This window comes from Mya arenaria, chromosome 3, assembly GCF_026914265.1.
Source record: "Mya arenaria isolate MELC-2E11 chromosome 3, ASM2691426v1".
NCBI lineage: Eukaryota > Metazoa > Mollusca > Bivalvia > Myida > Myidae > Mya > Mya arenaria.
In genome coordinates, this window is record NC_069124.1 from 43070682 (window position 1) to 43089117 (window position 18436).

Genomic DNA, 18436 nt, shown 5'->3' on the forward strand with positions numbered 1-18436 from the left:
AGGATAATGAAAAAGAAATATTCATGGTCTCTGACTGAAACTGCCACCTTTATCAATGATACAATTATCGTAACACACTGCAATCAAGATAACTTTATATACATGAAAATCTTGGGTACATTTTTATCGAGAACTAACCAATAATTTACCAATAATTCACACAGAAAACCGCCATTTACCATAGACAAGACACGTGCATGTTTCTAACCTGTTTAATATTAATATTTTTGCCTATCACAAACTGAAAGAAAGGCATAAAAACATATTAAATATATTTTGTGATAGGATTACAGGCTCTTATGAAGAAGGTACGTGCCTATCATCTATGTAGAAATTACATGATATCGTAATGACAAGGATTCTTACAGTCAATAAAGGTTATCCATGAAAAACAGCCATGGGCCTATTAGATTATGAAGGATTCTTGCCCAAAGCAGGGTAAAGGGGCTTAGACACCTTTTTAAAAAAAATCCAAAGTCATTTATATTCATTTCAAGGTACTTCATACTATTCTTATACAAATGTCCAAGCAAAAAACAATCTTTACAACTTTACAATGTCTGAAGTTAAGAGCTCTCGATCCTGATTTCAGACTTAATTGTAAACCTGTATCAAATAAACTAAAACTAGATACTGATAATGTCTGTTGGACAACTGCAAAACAGTCTGAAGTTAAAAGCTCTCAATCTTGATTTCATGACTAAATCTAAACTTTCCAACCAGTGAAGTAGAACAACTTGAGAATTGTTTGGAGTTAAAGATGCACTATTACTTCCAAATAAAATTTAACACATTTTATACAATTGTTTTAATATACCAAAAAGGATGAACAAATGTCGAAAACAATGGTGCTTATGAAGGATACCAAGTTTAATTTGAAAGAAATGTGCAGAAAACACGGTATTGCCACCTTATGAGACGATAGTAGGTCGCAGTTAATCTTTTAGCATTCACCAATCATTAATATTTTTGCGTTTTAAGCTATTAAATACACGGTTATTACATTGTTATCAGTAATTAATATTTGCCATAAAGTTGAGGGTTTCATCACTCAAAATTAATGTTTGTTATCCATGTGTATGTATTGAATTTGAATAAGAGTGTTACTTTAAATGCTCTTAATCTTGATTTCAGGACTAATTCTAAACTTAAGAACTCCAGTATTAAACAAAGAAACTACTGAAAATGTCTGTATGACTAAAAAACTGAAAAAAAACTTAAAAGTAGTAATACTTCTACGCATCTAAATCTTTAGTGTTAAAGCCATGAAGTCCCTTATAATTAAAATAAACATGTTTAAATTATGATAAACAAGACGCCCACCTCATTGCTGTGTCGTGAGAGCTGACTGATGTAGGACATGTGGTCCTCACGTATGGGCTCCAGATTTGCGAGGATGTTTGACTGTGGGCTAAGGGCGCTTGACTCACAAGCCGGCCATTTTGATGGGTCAAAGTTCGCGCTCTTCTTAATGTACTGGAACGGGGCTACCTGCATATCGCCATACAAGGGCACGATCTCTAGTTGCTGTAAAAAATATCAAGATAAAGTTTGTTGGATAATATTTACAATCCTATGCCCTTTTATAACTTATTAGGCTTATTGTTCAGAACTTGTTAATGTTAATATTGTTATTAATGTCATCATTGTTTACTTTCAAATCTGTATTTCTCTGGAAGTTTCATGGACACTTATGATTCATGGTATTCCTAACAAGATTTGAGATACCTCTTCCAGCTGTACTTGTTTTGTTAAAATATATGAGCACATCGTTAAATATTTCATCCTTAATAGTTAAAAACTATGACATTAATCACACTGTTATCTTAAACCAAGGTTCTTATTTATCGGCCCTTAATGTCCTTAATATGCTTTACCTGTCACTACTGGTCTTAACCATCTAAGCGTATGTTCAAAAAGAGATACCAATAGTGGGGTTTTAGCTAGAGTTAAAGGAGGGTGCTGCACCCTGTTCTTTTTGGTAGCACACCTATGCCCTCAATCAGACCAGCATGTGTACCTTTTAGCCTTCTTAGAATTGTATGCTGTCTATAACCAAATAGTCCCTATCCTTTGTTTAAAAGCTTATTATACCATTAAAAGATTCTTACATATTGATACTGATTATATCTGGCAGTTAAAATATTAAATTACAACAATAAAACACATTTCTAACATTTTATGGTCCATTTCATCATATTGAAGTTCTTCACAGCCTGATACAATGTGCCCTTTTAACTCTTAGCACCCTAAGCCTCTTCTTCATCCCCCTGTCCTTCTAATACCATAGCGTTAACCCTACAATGCCCATATTAAGTAAGGGTAAAGTATTATTATAAGCAGGAAAGTTGCCATCATTCGTAAATGTTGCTTTCCAAGAGCAGTTTGATTTAAAACTAAAAACATGGAGAACATGTCATTTAGATGGTTGTTACCTTTAATATTTTGTCAATCTTGGAGATACTGATCCTTTTCTTCTGGTCCATCTTGTAGATGCTGTTGTTGGAATTGTCCATCATAAACAGTCCAAAAGCCATCACCTGGAAATAACAAAAGCATGCATTATTTATTCAACCATTTTAAAGGAGCGTTTTCATAGATTTCACTTCTTCTCTGTCCGAATGATAACATATCACCCTATTGCAAAAACTCCATACTGCATACAGAAATTGAAGCATTTAATGACTTCTTGCATTAAGGTGATGAATTATACCTTTTTTAATGCAACGGTATGTTAATCAGTTCATCAATGGGGTTGTAACATTTCGAGTTGATGGCGTTACGTCAACATCGCACGTGCGATGTATCATTACACATGCAGCTAGGAGAGATACAAATATAACACATCAACATACTATCATAGTATTTCTGTTATTTCATAACTTGCAAGCACCTTTTCAAATAAAAATTGTATTTTTTCTTTTAAAAAAGCATTTAAATTGGACAATACAATTCCTTTATCTTTTGCTTAACAGTGAGGGAGTAGATTTACGCATGCACACTTTGCTACAGTGTGATAACAAATAAGAACATCTAAAGCCTTTCATATTTCATGTTTAAATCATGCAATATTTTAGACGTTAATTGAAAGGTATAAAAAACTGAATTTCAATGATATTTCACTATGCCCAAAAAAACTTGAAAGACGAAGCCCCGTACCTTGACGAGCATGTATTTCTCGCTGGGCTCAATGTACATCTTGTTCTCGTACATGTGTACGCAAATGGTGATGATGTCCGCGAGCAGCTCCTCGTAGCCATCGATGGTGAGAAGCGTCTTCTGGAGTTCGTCTCTTATCTTGTTCTGGGTCGCCAGAAACATGGACAGGTTCTGTGACTCCTCCAATGTTGCCGGGTCCGCCATCACCTTCAGAAATTGGGCTGCCCTGGGGGACAGTCAATAGTTTCTTTAAAAGGTTGTTTAAATTAAGTTAAAATGTGCATTTCTTTAGAACAGTCTACTTATGTATACTTACAGCAACTCTTATCATAGAATAAAAAGTTATTATCATAATATAAATTCGAAGACCAGATCTTGATTGCCTTACATTGTATTTTTAGATATCAGTTTAAAAACTTACTGGATCAAGAATTATAACTTCATTATAGGGATACTATTTTTATTAGCATTACTTTAAAAGACTCAAGTTTTAAATCAAACATAAATTAAAATACAAAATTGTCAATGCACTGTGCTATATAATTACATATTACCATGAAATTATTTTAAACCATAATACCAATTTGGGTAACATGGATTATAATGCATGCATTTGTTAACACAAAGGGAAGAAGGAGTACATACATGTATACAATGGGATCATTTTTGCCATTTATAATGCATGTAGGGGTACACACTTTACATACATGTATGATTGGTTCTGGAATTACAGTTTTTCATAAAAGAATGTGCTTGGTACTGGAATTTCAATTCCTCTTGAAAAATGTGCAAGGTACCAGAATTACAGTTTATCGTTCATCATGAAAAAAGGTGCTTGGTACTCAATTTACAATTCATCATTAAAGAATTTGCTTGGTACTGAAATTACAGTTCGTGATAGAATGTGCTTGGTAGTGGAATTATAGTTCCTCATAAATAAATGTGCTTGGTACCAGGATTACACTTCATCATGAAAGAATGTGCTTGGTACTGGAATTACAATTCCTCAGGAATGAATGTGCTTGGTACAGATAACACAGTGAGTTCTTCGTGAACATTGGCAGGGCAGTGGTTTGGACTTTGAAGGTCCAAATACCTCTTATAAGCAGAATAGTCATTTCTCAAGGAGGAGCGAATTGTCAACATTTCATTCAACTCAAAGAGCATATTGAGGCAGCCCGCAATGGTGACCATGTAAGTTGTCGAGTGAAAGTCAGACTTCTTTTTCTTGTGGCACAGAAGATGGAACTGACGTTGAATCATTTTTACTGCCTTTTTCTAATGAGAAGATGGAAAGGCATTTTATCATATTTGCTTTTTATGGGCCATATATATCTTGTTAATTATGTACTCAAAAACTATTGAAATATTCAAGTAATTAAAAAGAAATTGAAGATACAACAGTTAACCTCCATAAAATGTATAATTTTTCGTTTATACAACACATTTTGGGCAATGTACATGTATGTAGGCAGAGGGCTATTCGAGAGAACCAAATAAGAGCCCTCTTCACCTAAACAAACTTTTTTTTAAAAAGCTATTGGTTAAAAATGCAATAAGTTAACCAATAGAAAAAAGCGTTAAGCCCGCCTCTAAAATGGCCTCCTGCTTTTAACAATTTAGAAGCATATTTTCTAGTGTATTATACTTTGCCTAGGATTTTCTCTTAAGGGGGTTTACAGCTTAGCAATGCACCCTTGCCATTGAAATGCAGATACACTGGATTCTATAGACAGTTAAACGAACATAATGATAATGAGGAAGTGAACTAATTCTTAAGAAAGACTACTTAAAATACTTGTAAAAAATTCTGTCTCTTGACTTCTGTTAAAAATATACAAAACTTGGCAGTTACAAATAAACTTGATGTGAACAATTTACTTTGATTCGCTGATGACATGGCTGTCACTTACTATGACTCACTGTTTACGTGGATGTTGATTTACTTAAGAATCTGGATATGTAATGACAGTGTCAAACATTCTTTTTTGTTCTGCTAATATGTGCATATTAATTCATACAATGAATGCAGACATAACCCATGCCAAAACTATGTTAAATAATATTAAAGGGACACAATATAGGTTACACTTGATAGATGAAAAAATGTGTTGTTGTTTTTATTTTCATGCATACTATATTTAACTCATTTGGTTTTAATGATGGATACAAAAAATGCTTGTACAGATGAAAGAATGTTACTCATATTTTGGCATTTTTTTAACTGGGGAATATAAGTTGAAAACCCCATTTATAACTGTACACTTACCGGTATCAAACGTTTTTGTTTGGTTCATAAAAGTTTAAAAAAAAAAAAAACTTTAAAATTAAAAAAAAAATCATCAACCTATAATGTTTCCCTTTAAAGTTTTAAATGTTGTTAAACAGCATGCAACATGAGAAACAAAGCAAACGGTTAGCTAAATAAAAGTAGTAACAGAAAATTAGCAAGTCACAAGCAAATGCTGAAAAGAATGAAAGATTACATATTTATCAAGTATACACACACACAATGAAATTATTCGCATAACCTAAAACAATGCATACATGACCAAAGTTAGAATTAGATAGTACTAGTATTAAAGTAATGATAGTAATGCTTTATATCGCAGAGTCAGTAGCCATTTCCACAGAATTAATGCCATACATCTCAGAAGTCGAAATTAACACAAGCCCTGCACTAGTAAAATACTTTTCGGGCGTACTAAATAAAATCATTTTTTTTTATAGCAGGGCATTTCGAATATTTTATTGGCCAGGCACTAGTTTAAGAATTTGGGCAAGCCCTGCACTGGTTAAATGCTTTTTGGGCTTGCTCAAATTTTGGGAATTCTTATAGCAGGGCATTTGATAAATTGATAACCAGTGAAGAATTCGGGCTTGTTCATCCAAAAGTAAATTTCGACAACTGTACACATAAAGAAAACCCTATCAATGCATTTTTCAATGGTTAAATGTACCTATTGTAGGCAGAGTAGTCATTACTTAAAGCTGCCTTCATGTTTTTCAGGTCGTTAAGAACTGCGAACATGTTTAAGAACTTTCCAAGTGTAAGCAAGTAAGCTTCGGACACAAAGTCTTTCCTTTTTTCTTTATGTGAAAGTCGCTTCACTTCCCCGCAGAATCGCTCTTTCATTCTTTTCTACAAGATGCAACAACACTATATTAATTAGTAAACATGAACACAACACACCAGCTTGCGAAAAGTCTCTCTATAGTCTATACAGGAAAGAAAATGATTGTGATTCACTCAATTTCACTGTCTTAGAAAAAACAACTAATTCATGACCTTAATGGTAATTTCGTATAAAATATATTTTTGGCAAAGTCATGCATCAATTTTTATTTTATTTTTGGACAGAGGTTGAGTTTTTTTCACTTTGTAAAATTTGCAACTAAAGTCACTTCAGATTCACTGATTTAAAAATACTACAAAGCCTTGTACTGCCTTGTTTTTTATACTATTTTGAGCTCCAATATATGCACAAAATCAGCTGTGATTGATAGAATGCTTTATTTTTCAAGTTTTTCAGCATCCAAAGCATGCTAGAACATTGTCCACCAGACCCTGTGAAAGAAAAACTTGGACAACACAGTTAGAAAATGCACAATCAGTTTCTTTCCACTTCTAGCTACTACAGAATAATGCTATCAGTGCTGTACAACATGCACTCCGATCCACGCCAGGCTAGATACCTCCGGTACGCCGAGTAGTCGTTACGAACGCTCGCCTTCATGTTCTTAAGTTCATCCAACACAGCAAACATGTTGATGAACTTGCCGAGGGTAAGCAAGTAAGCCTCGGACACAAAATCATTTTTCTTCTCTTTGTGACATAACCTCTTTACTTCTCCACTGAAGCGTTCTATTGCCTTTTTCTAAAACATATCAGACTAAACAACTGAACCTAACGTCCAAAGGCAATTAACACAGCTGAAATGAAACGCTACATGTAGATTAATTGCAGGATTACCCTATATCAATTTTTCAAGAAAAAAATACATCAAGTTGTCATCTCATTAATGAGCGTAGGAAGAAAAGATTATGATTTAAAATTAAATATAAGAAAATTCCAAAAACGGAGCAAAACTTTATAAGCTTCCCTTTGTTTCAATCTGATTCAATATATTATATGTAAATGATTAAAAAGCATTTAATGTGAACCTCGATGATTAATAAATATTATATACCGTACATTATTGCATATAAATGTTAAATCAAATATGTTGAAATCAAATTTCAAAAATCAAATTGAACATTTCACTTGCAAAATTGAATAAACAAAATGGACCAATAACATGAATAAGTTAAAATCAATATTCGAACTACTTAGAAATATGGATTCAATAAAATGATTAGCGTATACAATATATGCATTGGTACAATGGCCCATGCAGTACAATCAACAAAAAACACTATATATTTAATGAAGTTTCTCTCAAAAGCAGTTAAGAGTTCATTAGTTTGAATTCTATTAGCCATGTTCAGATAGTTTATCATTGTTTTTTCATGGTAAATCATTGTTCAACTTCTATTGCCATTCTGTTTAAGATGCATGTTTATTTTATGTAAGTTCAGCAACAGTGAAATGTATAAACTAAATTCCCCTTTGTTAAAGGCCAACAAGATAAAAGGCATACATGTATGATGTACACTTGACATTTGAATATTTACACAACTACATGTATGTAGGATATGTTTTAGAACGAATGAGCAAGTAGTAGAATAATGTTTTTAAAAATGTTAATGAAAACAACATTTTACAAATAGATTGAAGTATTGAAAAGAAAACAAAAGTAAAGTGTGTTTTATAGTGTTACCCTTATCAATAGTTGTAGCCCGGAATTATAGCTATTCTGGTTTTCCCAACCTAATCCTCCGGTACAAACAAAATTAAACTGCTGTAATATACACACGTTACTTCGGAAACAATAGAATCATTGGACTGTTACATGAATTTCAATCACTCGAAATTCACCTTTTATTTGTACCGGCATGGGAAAACCCAGTTATGTTAATTCTGGGCTATATGTATTAAGGGCCAGTGCACTGTACGTATGGGATGCCTTGATTGTTGGACAACTCGACTCCTGATTCTTATCCTATATGCCGCGCATCTGACTAAAAGGCAGTCAGTACCGATTAATAACTAGCAGCAACTAACCATATCGGAAGAAGCCCTTAGTTGGGCCCGAACCTTCTACCTACTGCTCACTAGACAGACGACCTAACCACAAGACCACCATATATCTGAACACAGATTGCATACATGTGTAATTAATTAATTTTGTTAATACATTGTAATCATGAATTGCACATGAAATCAATCAGTACATGACCTGTTATTATACCTGAAAGTACATGAAGTCTCTCAGTTTTGAGACGGGAGGTTCGAGAACTTCCACAATCTTCTGGTAAATCTCAACCCGGTTCTCCTGCTCATTGCTCTTCACCTACAGATAAACAATTTAATATAATTGAAGGTCGCTCATATTTTAGCAAAAACTTTTTTTTTAACTTTAATACATGTATCTGAAAACACCTACCGTAAATTATATTTATTTTACTCTTTGATACTAAAATTGCAGAAAAAAATCACATAAAGTGAAAAATATTATTTTGGTTTTAGTGGGATGTGAACCCATGCCAGTATGGTCAAGGAAAAAACAAACAAACTAACAATAAAACCTCACACCAAAATGACTCATACACAAAAAAATGCATTTTACAAAAACATGAGTGTGTTTCTTTAAGGCTGCCTGGTTATAGAAGAAATTTTCACAAAAATGAAAACAAATGCTTTTCAAGAAAATGTTTTCAGTTTAGTTCTGTTGTAGGCTTAAATTTAACTCTACTGATAAAAAAATGTATTCCTTATCATTCCAAGTTTTTGTTATTTAACCGTCAGATTGGTAAAAATCACATCGCATCACATATTACTATCTATAGCTACATTGTAGCTCCAAGAGATAGTGTGAATAAAGGCTCACTAAACAGAACTGTAAAACTTTGGTTCAAAATGAATTATCATTCATTGAGGACCAACAAGTTTGTAGGACAACAGTTGAAACCATAATTGGTTTAAAATCAGTTATGTATTTGCGATATCTTAAAAACCAATATTCAAATCAAAGGTTTGATTGGAGTAACATGCCAATCTGCCATTGTGGCAAACTAGTCATGTGACTTTTTGATTGGAGTAACATGCCAATCTGCCATTGTGGCAAACTAGTCATGTGACTTTTTGACTCTCATATCAATTTATGTCAGAAAAGGCAATTTTAGAAAGTTGGAAGCCAACCAAATATTGAACATAATTGCCAGGAACGGACATTTTGGATTTTTTTCAAAATTATATGCTGATCTGTCACCATGCAGCTTTAACTTCAAATACTGCTTTTTTAAACATAAGTTTACACATTTTAGGCAATTATTTTTGTATAACCATTAGTATCACAATAAAACTGCTTATCTGTTCCTATTTTTATGCCCAATGAACACACATGTGGAATACACAGACTCTAGGCTACCTGTTGAATAAACTATACAGATATTTAAGACCCATGTGCAAAAAAACCTTGGAATGTAAACTTTAAATGACATCAACTTTCCTTTTCCATGCTGCTATTACATGTATAAAACAACAACAGTCAGACTTTATAATTTAGTTGTTTCATTGATAAGTCCTTTAATAACATTCCAACTGATTTCATCATAAAACCAGCCTAAAGAAGTCTGAACTAGTTCTTTTTTCTGATATTTTCTACTCACAATCTACAAATTCCATGTGAGAACACAACCATTAACTGTTTTAACATATGGGTATGAGACGTTATACCTGTGGTAGGGCTCGTGAGCAGCAACGCCAGGTATAGATCATCACAGCATACTCCTTCCCTTCCTCCAGCAACTTGTTCTGTAAAACACAACATAGCCAGCCATGAGTTCAATTTAGGCTAAGAATCACTCAGAAACAGTTCTGTTTTGTTTCCCTGTTGCACCGCAGCGCATACATTGTAGGCCGGGAACCAAACACTTTTGTATTACGGGAACCAAACACTTTTGTATTAAAGCAAATGAGATGAGTACTTGTGAGACATTTCGAGCAGTTGGTTCAGCTAAACATTATGTCACCGTAAAAAGTACTACAAGTATCTTTCTTACAATTTTTACTGCCTTACAATAACTAAATACTTAAAATTCAACTTTGCCAGTCAAATCCAAACCTTTGATAATTTTCATGTTTTTTTACTTACTTCACAAACATAACATATGAATTTTGACAGAGGAGTGTTTTTTTTCATATTTAAAGGATTCAAAAAAACTTTTGACATTCATGAATGGCACTTTATTGCTACACTTGTTAAATTTTATGAGGTCAATGCTCCTCAAAAAAGGGTGATTTTGTACCTGAGTAAGGGAATGGGGCCGGAAACAAACACAGGAAGACATAAACTATCAAGGATATGCAGCTACATGTCAAAGTATATTTTTTAATGCACTGTCATGTTTTTAGTGCTTTTTGGACATGATTTGAATAAGCCATTTTAAGTTTTAATGGGTGAAAGTGCCTACCAAACCCTCATATCACTGTTTCAGCATACTAACAACATATAAAATAAAGTAGTGAACTATAGAAAGTAAAGAATTATTATGGTAAGTGCAATACCAGGTCTGCATGGACAGTGGCCTCCTCGATGTACCTAGCTACCCCAGTAACATAGGCTGACCGGTCTTCAAAATTGGTGTCAAAGTTGGTTTGGTAGTGAATGGACAGGGAAAGGGCTTCAATGCACGGCTGCTGGTCTGGCAGGGGCAACTCATCCAGGACATCAACATTCTGGAGAGCATCTGTCAAACTGATCTTCTCTCCAGTGGCCATACTGGCCTAATACCTGAAGAGAGAATGTATTCATGTAATTTGAAAGATTATATTTCTTGTCTTAACTTGCCATATTATTGAAAAGAGCGTATACCTCATAATACAGCAGCTCTTTAGACAGTAAACATTGATATGAAAATTGCATAGGTTGCTTATGCACCAGTCAAGTGTAATCACACACCCCCACCCAGGTCCGGGCATAGCCGGGGAAATGGGCCATGTTTTTACCTACCAGGTGGCCCCGCAGTGCCGGGTAAATGCGGTGGTTTTGTGTTCATGCCAAAAATAGTGCGGAATGGCCCTTACCTAGGGTCCCTGGGGTTCGGGGACATCTTGCAGGGATTTTACCAACAGTTTTGGATTTAACCCAGGCTTGGCTGGACCAAGAATGAAAGTCCCCACCATTCCCCAGACCTTGGGGGGCCCTTGGTTACAAATGACTGGTACATTGAACACTAGCTAGGCGCTCTAGTCAATGGTGCGAACTGGGCGGCTGGTTCTAAACCTCGCACACTACACTCCTCGAACCATACATTTAAGAGTCCTACAAAAGCACTCCAGCTCTTTACCATTGATTCTTACCCACGCACTATATAACAGTCCATTATTCAATTTTTAATATCAGAAAAACCAGTGACAAGCCAAGTCATTGGAACAGTGAGCGTAGTGGAAGAACGTCTGCGATAAGGATATATTGTGGTGAAATACAACAGTTATAGACGTACATAAAGTGGTAAAAGTGTACATAAATAATGTCACATGCCTTGAAATTAGCTGTTTCGCACTTAAAACAACAAAATTATGCTTCCTGGTTAAAATGGCCGACATTAACTTCCTGTTGACAGTAATGAACCGAAAGAAAATAAAACCAAAAGAAAGACAACTTTGTCTTGTGTTGGTACGTTATTGTAAAAAAACAAACATACCAAAACATTGAAGAAAGAGGTGGACCCAGGAATTAGCGTAAGAAGGGATATGGGTTACGTGTTTGATTGTGGTAAGGGATGTACAAGTATTCTCCCCCGATGAAATTTTGGCTAAATTTTAGTCTTAAATGGTGCAATCTCTGGCCTATACAGTATTCTCTTCATAACCATTTTTCGATATTCACATAATACTTCACTTTTAAACAAGTTGAGGGAGGTGTGTGAGGGCGCAGGGGTGGGATGGAAGTAGGGGTTCGCCCCCAACCCCTTTCCTCGATGAAAAACAATCGTCCATGTAATATACAGTAGTTTTAAATTGTGCATTGCTGTGTATTTTGACGCATTATTTTCCAACCGCTTTTGACATAATTAACATGTTTGTTTCTAAATTTCATACCAGATTTTCCCAAGTACATAATTTCTTCCTCACTTGTCTGATGATATTTCAGATGGTTTAATTGTTTGAACCTTTTTTAATGATTGTGTTTACGGCTTTAATTTAAACCAAAAGCGGGCAAAATCAGACCTTCCAAGAGTTTCATTGTCACAATAAAGTTTCTTGAATAAAATACCGAGAAACATTGACAACGTTGAAACTTCAGTAGGTATAGTATCGATCCGCACATAAATCGAGTTCGTGCCGATACCTGTTCACATTAGCACATTCCCATCATGATTTAAATTCACTTTGATCCGGAGTCTGCAAGCCTCAGCGTCATTATTGGTACTTCGGGTAATTGCGATTTGTATCAGGTTAATTATTAAGCCATTACCCACAGCCTTGTGTAATTATTTATGTGCTGTTTTGAAAAGTGTTTATTTTGCATCGAACATTTTTTTAATTATCATTATAATAATTCAAACAACATCTCTAGATATTCATAAAAGCATGAATTAGTAACCAGCTTTCATACATGACAACATACAAAAATTCACCAGAACCAACTTAAATTTAAGGTATTTAGCTCTCTTCTAAATTTCGAAGAAGTCGCATGTATTGCTTCACGTGACAAGACGCCTTGGTGTTGTCGTCGTTGGCGTCATGGGAACAGGTAAATATTTGCCATAACGTTGATGTCTAGTTCACATAACTTGATACACATCATCGGGTTGTAAGGAATGACAATGACCATAGTTTCACATTCATATAAATGTGATCAAGTTCTTGCTAAAAGTAGTGGATCCGTGATCTAGTGGTAACACCCTTGACTGTCAGTCCAGGAGTCGCAGATTCGATTTCAATTCCCCGCCGCACCACTATAAAAATACTTATCGTCTTACGGGAGGGACGTTAGGTGTCATTCATTGAAGGGCCCGCGGTATTTTGGGATAAAAATTACTCGTTTGGCGAATACCCCACAAACTGGTTGGAATAAAACTCCTCCTTTGGCCTCAAAAATATGTTTCAGTCACACTAGGGGATGTAACGGGCTCAAGCCATAATGCAGCCATAGTGCGCAGGCAAACCTTTATAACCCCAACAATAACAACATTCAGTAGTGTAGAGCTGTGGGACCACTCTAGATGTTATTCATCGCCGGTTTCGCGGCACTTTGGATACAAAATGACTCCTTTGGCGAATATCCCATCTGTTTTAGTCACACTTGGGGATGTGACGGGGTCAAGCCATAATGCAGCCATTATAGGGCGCGGGCAGACCTTTATAAACTCAACAACAACAACAACGGTCCGCCCGGTTAGCTCAGTCGGTAGAGCGTTGGACTGTTAATCGGACAACCCGGGTTCGATTCCCGGGCGGACCAGGTTACTTCTGTTGTGATTGGTTATGAAATTCTTTCTACGACCATTCGCACTGTACCACTGCCCCTGGCATGTACAGAAGTTGTCAGTTCCTTGCAGAAGTGAAGGCACCTAGTACTGGTTCACCGTCCAGGATAGGTATGCGGTGGTTGAACTGTCACTCTGGGACCCTTCAATGTGCTCACGCCGGGACCCGGAGTATAAACTACTAACACCACCACCAACGGGAGGGACGTTTATTGGGGATCCCGTGTGACAGTGCTATACGCTGGTATACATTAAAAAACCAGGGTAGCTCTACTCTCGGTAACATTCTGTCTGTGTACTATGCTGCAAAAACCTTATATGACTAACAATCTTATTGGAGCACTCGCCGAATGGGCTTTGTTTGTGCGAGTATGAATAAGCTTTCACACCACCAAAAGTGTTCCGAATAATGTGACTGAGGGAAAAAACGGACCAGCGTTTGCATTTACCAAGGGTACTCATGTTTATTTTCATGGAGAGATTACTGTTTTTTATTTAGTACGACATTTGTTCTTTGATAAGAGTACCTTTTTTAGAATATACGGTTGAAACGATTTATTTAAAGATGCACTTTTACATGTACTCCCAAATAAGATTTATCACAATTAATACAATTGTTAAAATATACCAAAAAGGATGAACAATTTTCAAAACCAATAGATCTTATGAAGGATACCGGCGAGTTTAATTTGAAAGAAAGGTGCAGAAAACACGGTATTTCCTTCTTATACGATACCAAATCACAGTAAATCTTTTAGCACTCACCAATCATTTAACATTTTTACGTCTTCAGTTATTAAAACACGGCTACAATCTTGTAATCAGTAATTATAGTATTTTCCATAAATGAATTATTTAGTAAGTAGTTAGATGTTTATCTTTCAAAAATTGTGTTTGTCATACATGTGTTTGTATTGGTTTTGAATAAGAGAGTCACTTTAATAAAATTCTAATGCGTGTGTAGCACAAATCATGATACTCTTGTATTTGGATAGATCATTGAAAATCAATGGAAATTGTTCACGCATGTGGTTACAAATTACTATTGTTTTCTCGGCTAAGAAATAAAGTAAATCGTGTCTTGAAGATGAAAGTGATCTGAAGTGGGTCTAGAATCGTTTACAGAGTGAAAACAGCTTTGTCAGCCACGGGAGCGTCACGAAATTGTGCTCTGATGTGTTCTTTTATTCGCGTCGCAACATTATTTAGATTTACTCCATTACAGTGAGAGTGATCAGTATAGTTGTTAGCCGTTAGCGTCAAGTATTACAAAACATTGTTTTATAAATAATAATAACTATGACATATTTTATATGACTGTAAATACAAACAAAATGAAGAATCAGAAATAATGTTGCTATGCTGGATGTTGATATATTTCATAAAAGAATTCGGTAAAGGTAAGTGATACGATATAATTAATATAGAAACAGCGCTCAAACATAATAAAACTATTATTATAGTATGATACAGTTACAATGTTGATTTTACTCTTTTTAAAATCCGAGTCAATGTATTTACATGTTGTATGTAAAACGAATGAATTCTATAGTTTTAGATTGAAATTAAATTTTAATCTTTCCACGAAGGAGAATGGGTATATTCTTCGCAAGTTGAAATAATCACAGAATAAAATGTAACGCCTCATTTGTGTCTGCATCGTAACAAGCTAACATTTATTGTAACCACAGCCCGATAAAATTCGATGAAAAACATAAATATATAATGGGTTCTTTCCAATCTCAGTCCAGTCGAAAAGCGGAAGTGAGGCGGCGGCCTGTCCGACCAAGCTGGTGTTGACGGCCCTCCGGACGCCCCAATACCTCACATCCCCGAACTACCCCGCCCACTATGGCCTTCTGCAGAGGTACGTTCGACTGTACGTGTATGTACATGTACGGGTAGTTTATGACGGCTGTGAGCGTCATCACATCTGTATGTATAGTGGCATGTAACATGTACAGTTTATATTACAAAAAACACACTTGACGCTGACATGCCATGGCTTATCATGTGAATTGATGTTTAAATACATGCGTTAATGGACCGTATATATGTACTTTAGATCTACAATCGCAATGGGTCCCTTCTTGCAGGCGACTGGCGTGTATATGGGTGCTTCAGGCCTGACAGAGTACTCAGATCTTGCTATCTAAGTGAAGGTACTAGTTTCAGAACTAATATTGTTATCCAACTGAAGGTACTCGTTTCCTCGTTAACGTACATACATGTTTCCTCCGTTCTAGGCGCCTGGCGTGTTCGTGGGTGCTGCAGGCTTCCACAGAGTACACGGATGTTGTGATCGAGTTGCAGGTACTCAACTCATCGCTGGAGTACTCATACGCATGTGTTCGGGATTGCGTTAGCGTCCTCGATGGTACGTATATAGAGGGCGGTTTTCTTGCGTCAAAAATGCAGAACGTATGATCAAAGTGGGATTTGAGAGAATACATTTAAAAATTGTGAACAAAACGGCTCTGCTTGAATTCGGACGTTTTAATGTTCTTATAAGCCTATAGGTTCGCGGTTTTACAGATGGGTTTCTATCAGTCACCTTTTAAAAGTGACTTCATATATTATTTGATATATGCGTTTCAAAGGTTGGATCTCCATCGAAACCATTTGTAAGCTTTAGTCGTAAGTCGGAAATAACGCTTCTGGTTTATTCTAGACAAACATCGCTTACAGTCGAACCGCGTTGGCTCGAACTCGGCCTAGGGACCGGCGAAAGTACCTCGAGCCTCGGAAAATTCGAGCCATTCTGGAATTTTTACCTTTAGTATAAAAAAGGGGTCCTTAACATCCAGTTCGAGCGAACGAGGAATTCGAGCCAAACGAGTACGAGCCAACGGGGTTCGACTGTATATGTTTATGAAAAAATGTGTGCGCCTTAATCCGCTATATTGTCGCCTTATTCCAGGCAATCAGGACTTCCATCGCCCTCTGAGCACATGGTGTGGTACCACGTGGCCAAAGGCTACCATCACGACGACAGGCGACAGCGCCTTTGTCTCTTTCTCCACCAATTACGTAAAGAACAACTACGCGGGATTCATCCTAGCGTACTGGGTTGTCAAGAAACGTAAATGTTTTGTTTTTTATTTCAAAGCTAAGAGTACTATTATGCGCCTGCAAAACTGATGGAAACCTTGATCTAGATAACAACTATCGAAATATATTTTAAGTAACATTAAAATTGTGTTACAGTCAAAACTCGCTATGTCGGAGTCGCTACGACTTCTTCGAGATAACGAACATTCGATATAACCGAAATACAAACATTTACTCATTCTATTTGTTTCGACATAAGCAGAAAAATCGTGATAAAATAGTTCGACATAGCGAGTTTTCACTGTATATACGCGATATATATTTTTTTTAAGTGCAGTACATAATTGTCTGAAATTACTCAAAATGGTGAATTTTACCTAGCATGTTTGTTTCCCAGCGGTGTTCCTTGTGACTCCTCATCAGTGGGGCCCGTCCAACTACGTGCTTATGTTCATAGGGCTAGTGCTGCTGATCGGAGGCCCGTCATGGGTGTTTACGCTTTACTTTGTGCGGGAGCTCCGCCCACAAAAACAGCACATACGGCAACCGGAAAAGATTAAATAGCTCCACTTTGACACTTGTAAAGGTCTTTCAACTGCGATGTGAACAATTTGTGCAGGAAACATTTTGTCGTTAAATTTGTTGAACCGTTTTACATACAAAGTGAATACTTTTTACTTAAAACTTAAAAATGTGAACACTTCAGCTATCACTAAATGCGAGGAAGACAAATAGACGCAGCATGGACACACGGATGGTTATTTAGTGGGGGTTGGAATAATAACATACAATGTATTGCAGGTACGGCTCAAGGGATTGATGTTAGGAGGGGCGTACCTTAGGGGAACAACCTTTAAACATACACCCCTCCCTCAGCACCGAAATGTAAATGGCATAAAATGTTTGCATAAAAGTTTGTGGTTACTCCCAAAAGAAAACGTTAACAATTTTCCAGTGACGAGTCTAAAATGAGGCATTTTTAGCGTATTTCATTACTTTTATTTTCCGATTTTGACATAACAAGTATACTTGGATGATTTTAGATGGGTGCACGCCGGATGCGCCGCCTCTTAATCCGCTAGTGTATTGTTATTTTCAATAACGTCTTCATGCTCCCTGCGCTTATATTTGGAATGCATTTTTTTGCGGAAACTCTGTCCCCTGTTACTCATACATTGCAAAGATGGAATACAGTCAGTCACGGTTTGTTTCATAACGGTGTCTGCCATTTTCCATTGGACGTTTTCAGACTTATATTTTAAAATTTGTTAAAACGTTACATATCAAAGCTCAATGCGTCATAAATGCGTCATTGTTTTATTAAGATACACATGATAGTACTAATTTAAATTCTAAATGTGATAAATACCCACAGACGAGGGCATTTACACACGGATGGAAAAATATATCGTAACCCCGTCCTCAGTTGATATTGAAATGAAAAAAAGTAATATTTATCGCCATTTCGACGCTAAATATTTTTGATGATTTGCGTTTTTGCAACTGCACCATTTTTAATATTGTGCATCGAAAGTTATTACGACATGTATCCTTAATTTGTATATGCTTAATGTTGTATTATTGTACAGAAAATAAAAACCCACAACAATTTCGGTGTTGCATACTCGGC

General features: G+C 35.9%; 2 protein-coding genes across 5 annotated transcripts in view; one reads left to right on the top strand and one right to left on the bottom strand.

Annotated features, from left to right (window-relative positions):
* Positions 1–11883, bottom strand: part of LOC128227120 (cytoplasmic FMR1-interacting protein-like) — a 32763-nt gene extending 20880 nt beyond the window's left edge. For 2 of the 4 annotated variants that reach the window (XM_052937341.1, XM_052937339.1), the window contains exons 1-9: positions 11805–11883; positions 10829–11054; positions 9998–10075; positions 8511–8612; positions 6120–6301; positions 3160–3385; positions 2436–2540; positions 1324–1527; positions 209–241 (exon numbers count right to left, since the gene is read on the bottom strand). In XM_052937341.1, coding sequence (XP_052793301.1) covers positions 209–241; positions 1324–1527; positions 2436–2540; positions 3160–3385; positions 6120–6301; positions 8511–8612; positions 9998–10075; positions 10829–11041 — 1143 coding nt within the window. In that variant the 5' untranslated portion in view covers positions 11042–11054; positions 11805–11883. Of the gene's footprint in view, positions 1–208; positions 242–1323; positions 1528–2435; positions 2541–3159; positions 3386–6119; positions 6302–6855; positions 7038–8510; positions 8613–9997; positions 10076–10828; positions 11055–11804 lie in introns of all 4 variants that reach the window. The other 2 variants (XM_052937340.1, XM_052937343.1) reach the window with 2 other exon arrangements.
* Positions 11884–14626: 2743 nt separating this feature from the next.
* On the top strand, positions 14627–18384 carry LOC128227121 (neuropilin-1-like). The gene is made up of 5 exons (XM_052937344.1): positions 14627–15155; positions 15502–15622; positions 16002–16132; positions 16676–16837; positions 17204–18384. The coding sequence occupies exons 1-5, from the start codon at positions 15107–15109 to the stop codon at positions 17368–17370; spliced, it is 630 nt and encodes a 209-aa protein (XP_052793304.1). The 5' UTR covers positions 14627–15106; the 3' UTR covers positions 17371–18384.
* Positions 18385–18436: the final 52 nt, after the last annotated feature.

Bases quoted from the DNA above. Each gene is read 5' to 3' on its own strand.
- LOC128227121 (XM_052937344.1), top strand. From the start codon at position 15,107: ATGTTGCTATGCTGGATGTTGATATATTTCATAAAAGAATTCGGTAAA. The intron at 16,133-16,675 runs GTACGTATATAG...GCCTTATTCCAG, and splicing joins TTGCGTTAGCGTCCTCGATG to GCAATCAGGACTTCCATCGC. The intron at 16,838-17,203 runs GTAAATGTTTTG...TTTGTTTCCCAG, and splicing joins GTACTGGGTTGTCAAGAAAC to CGGTGTTCCTTGTGACTCCT.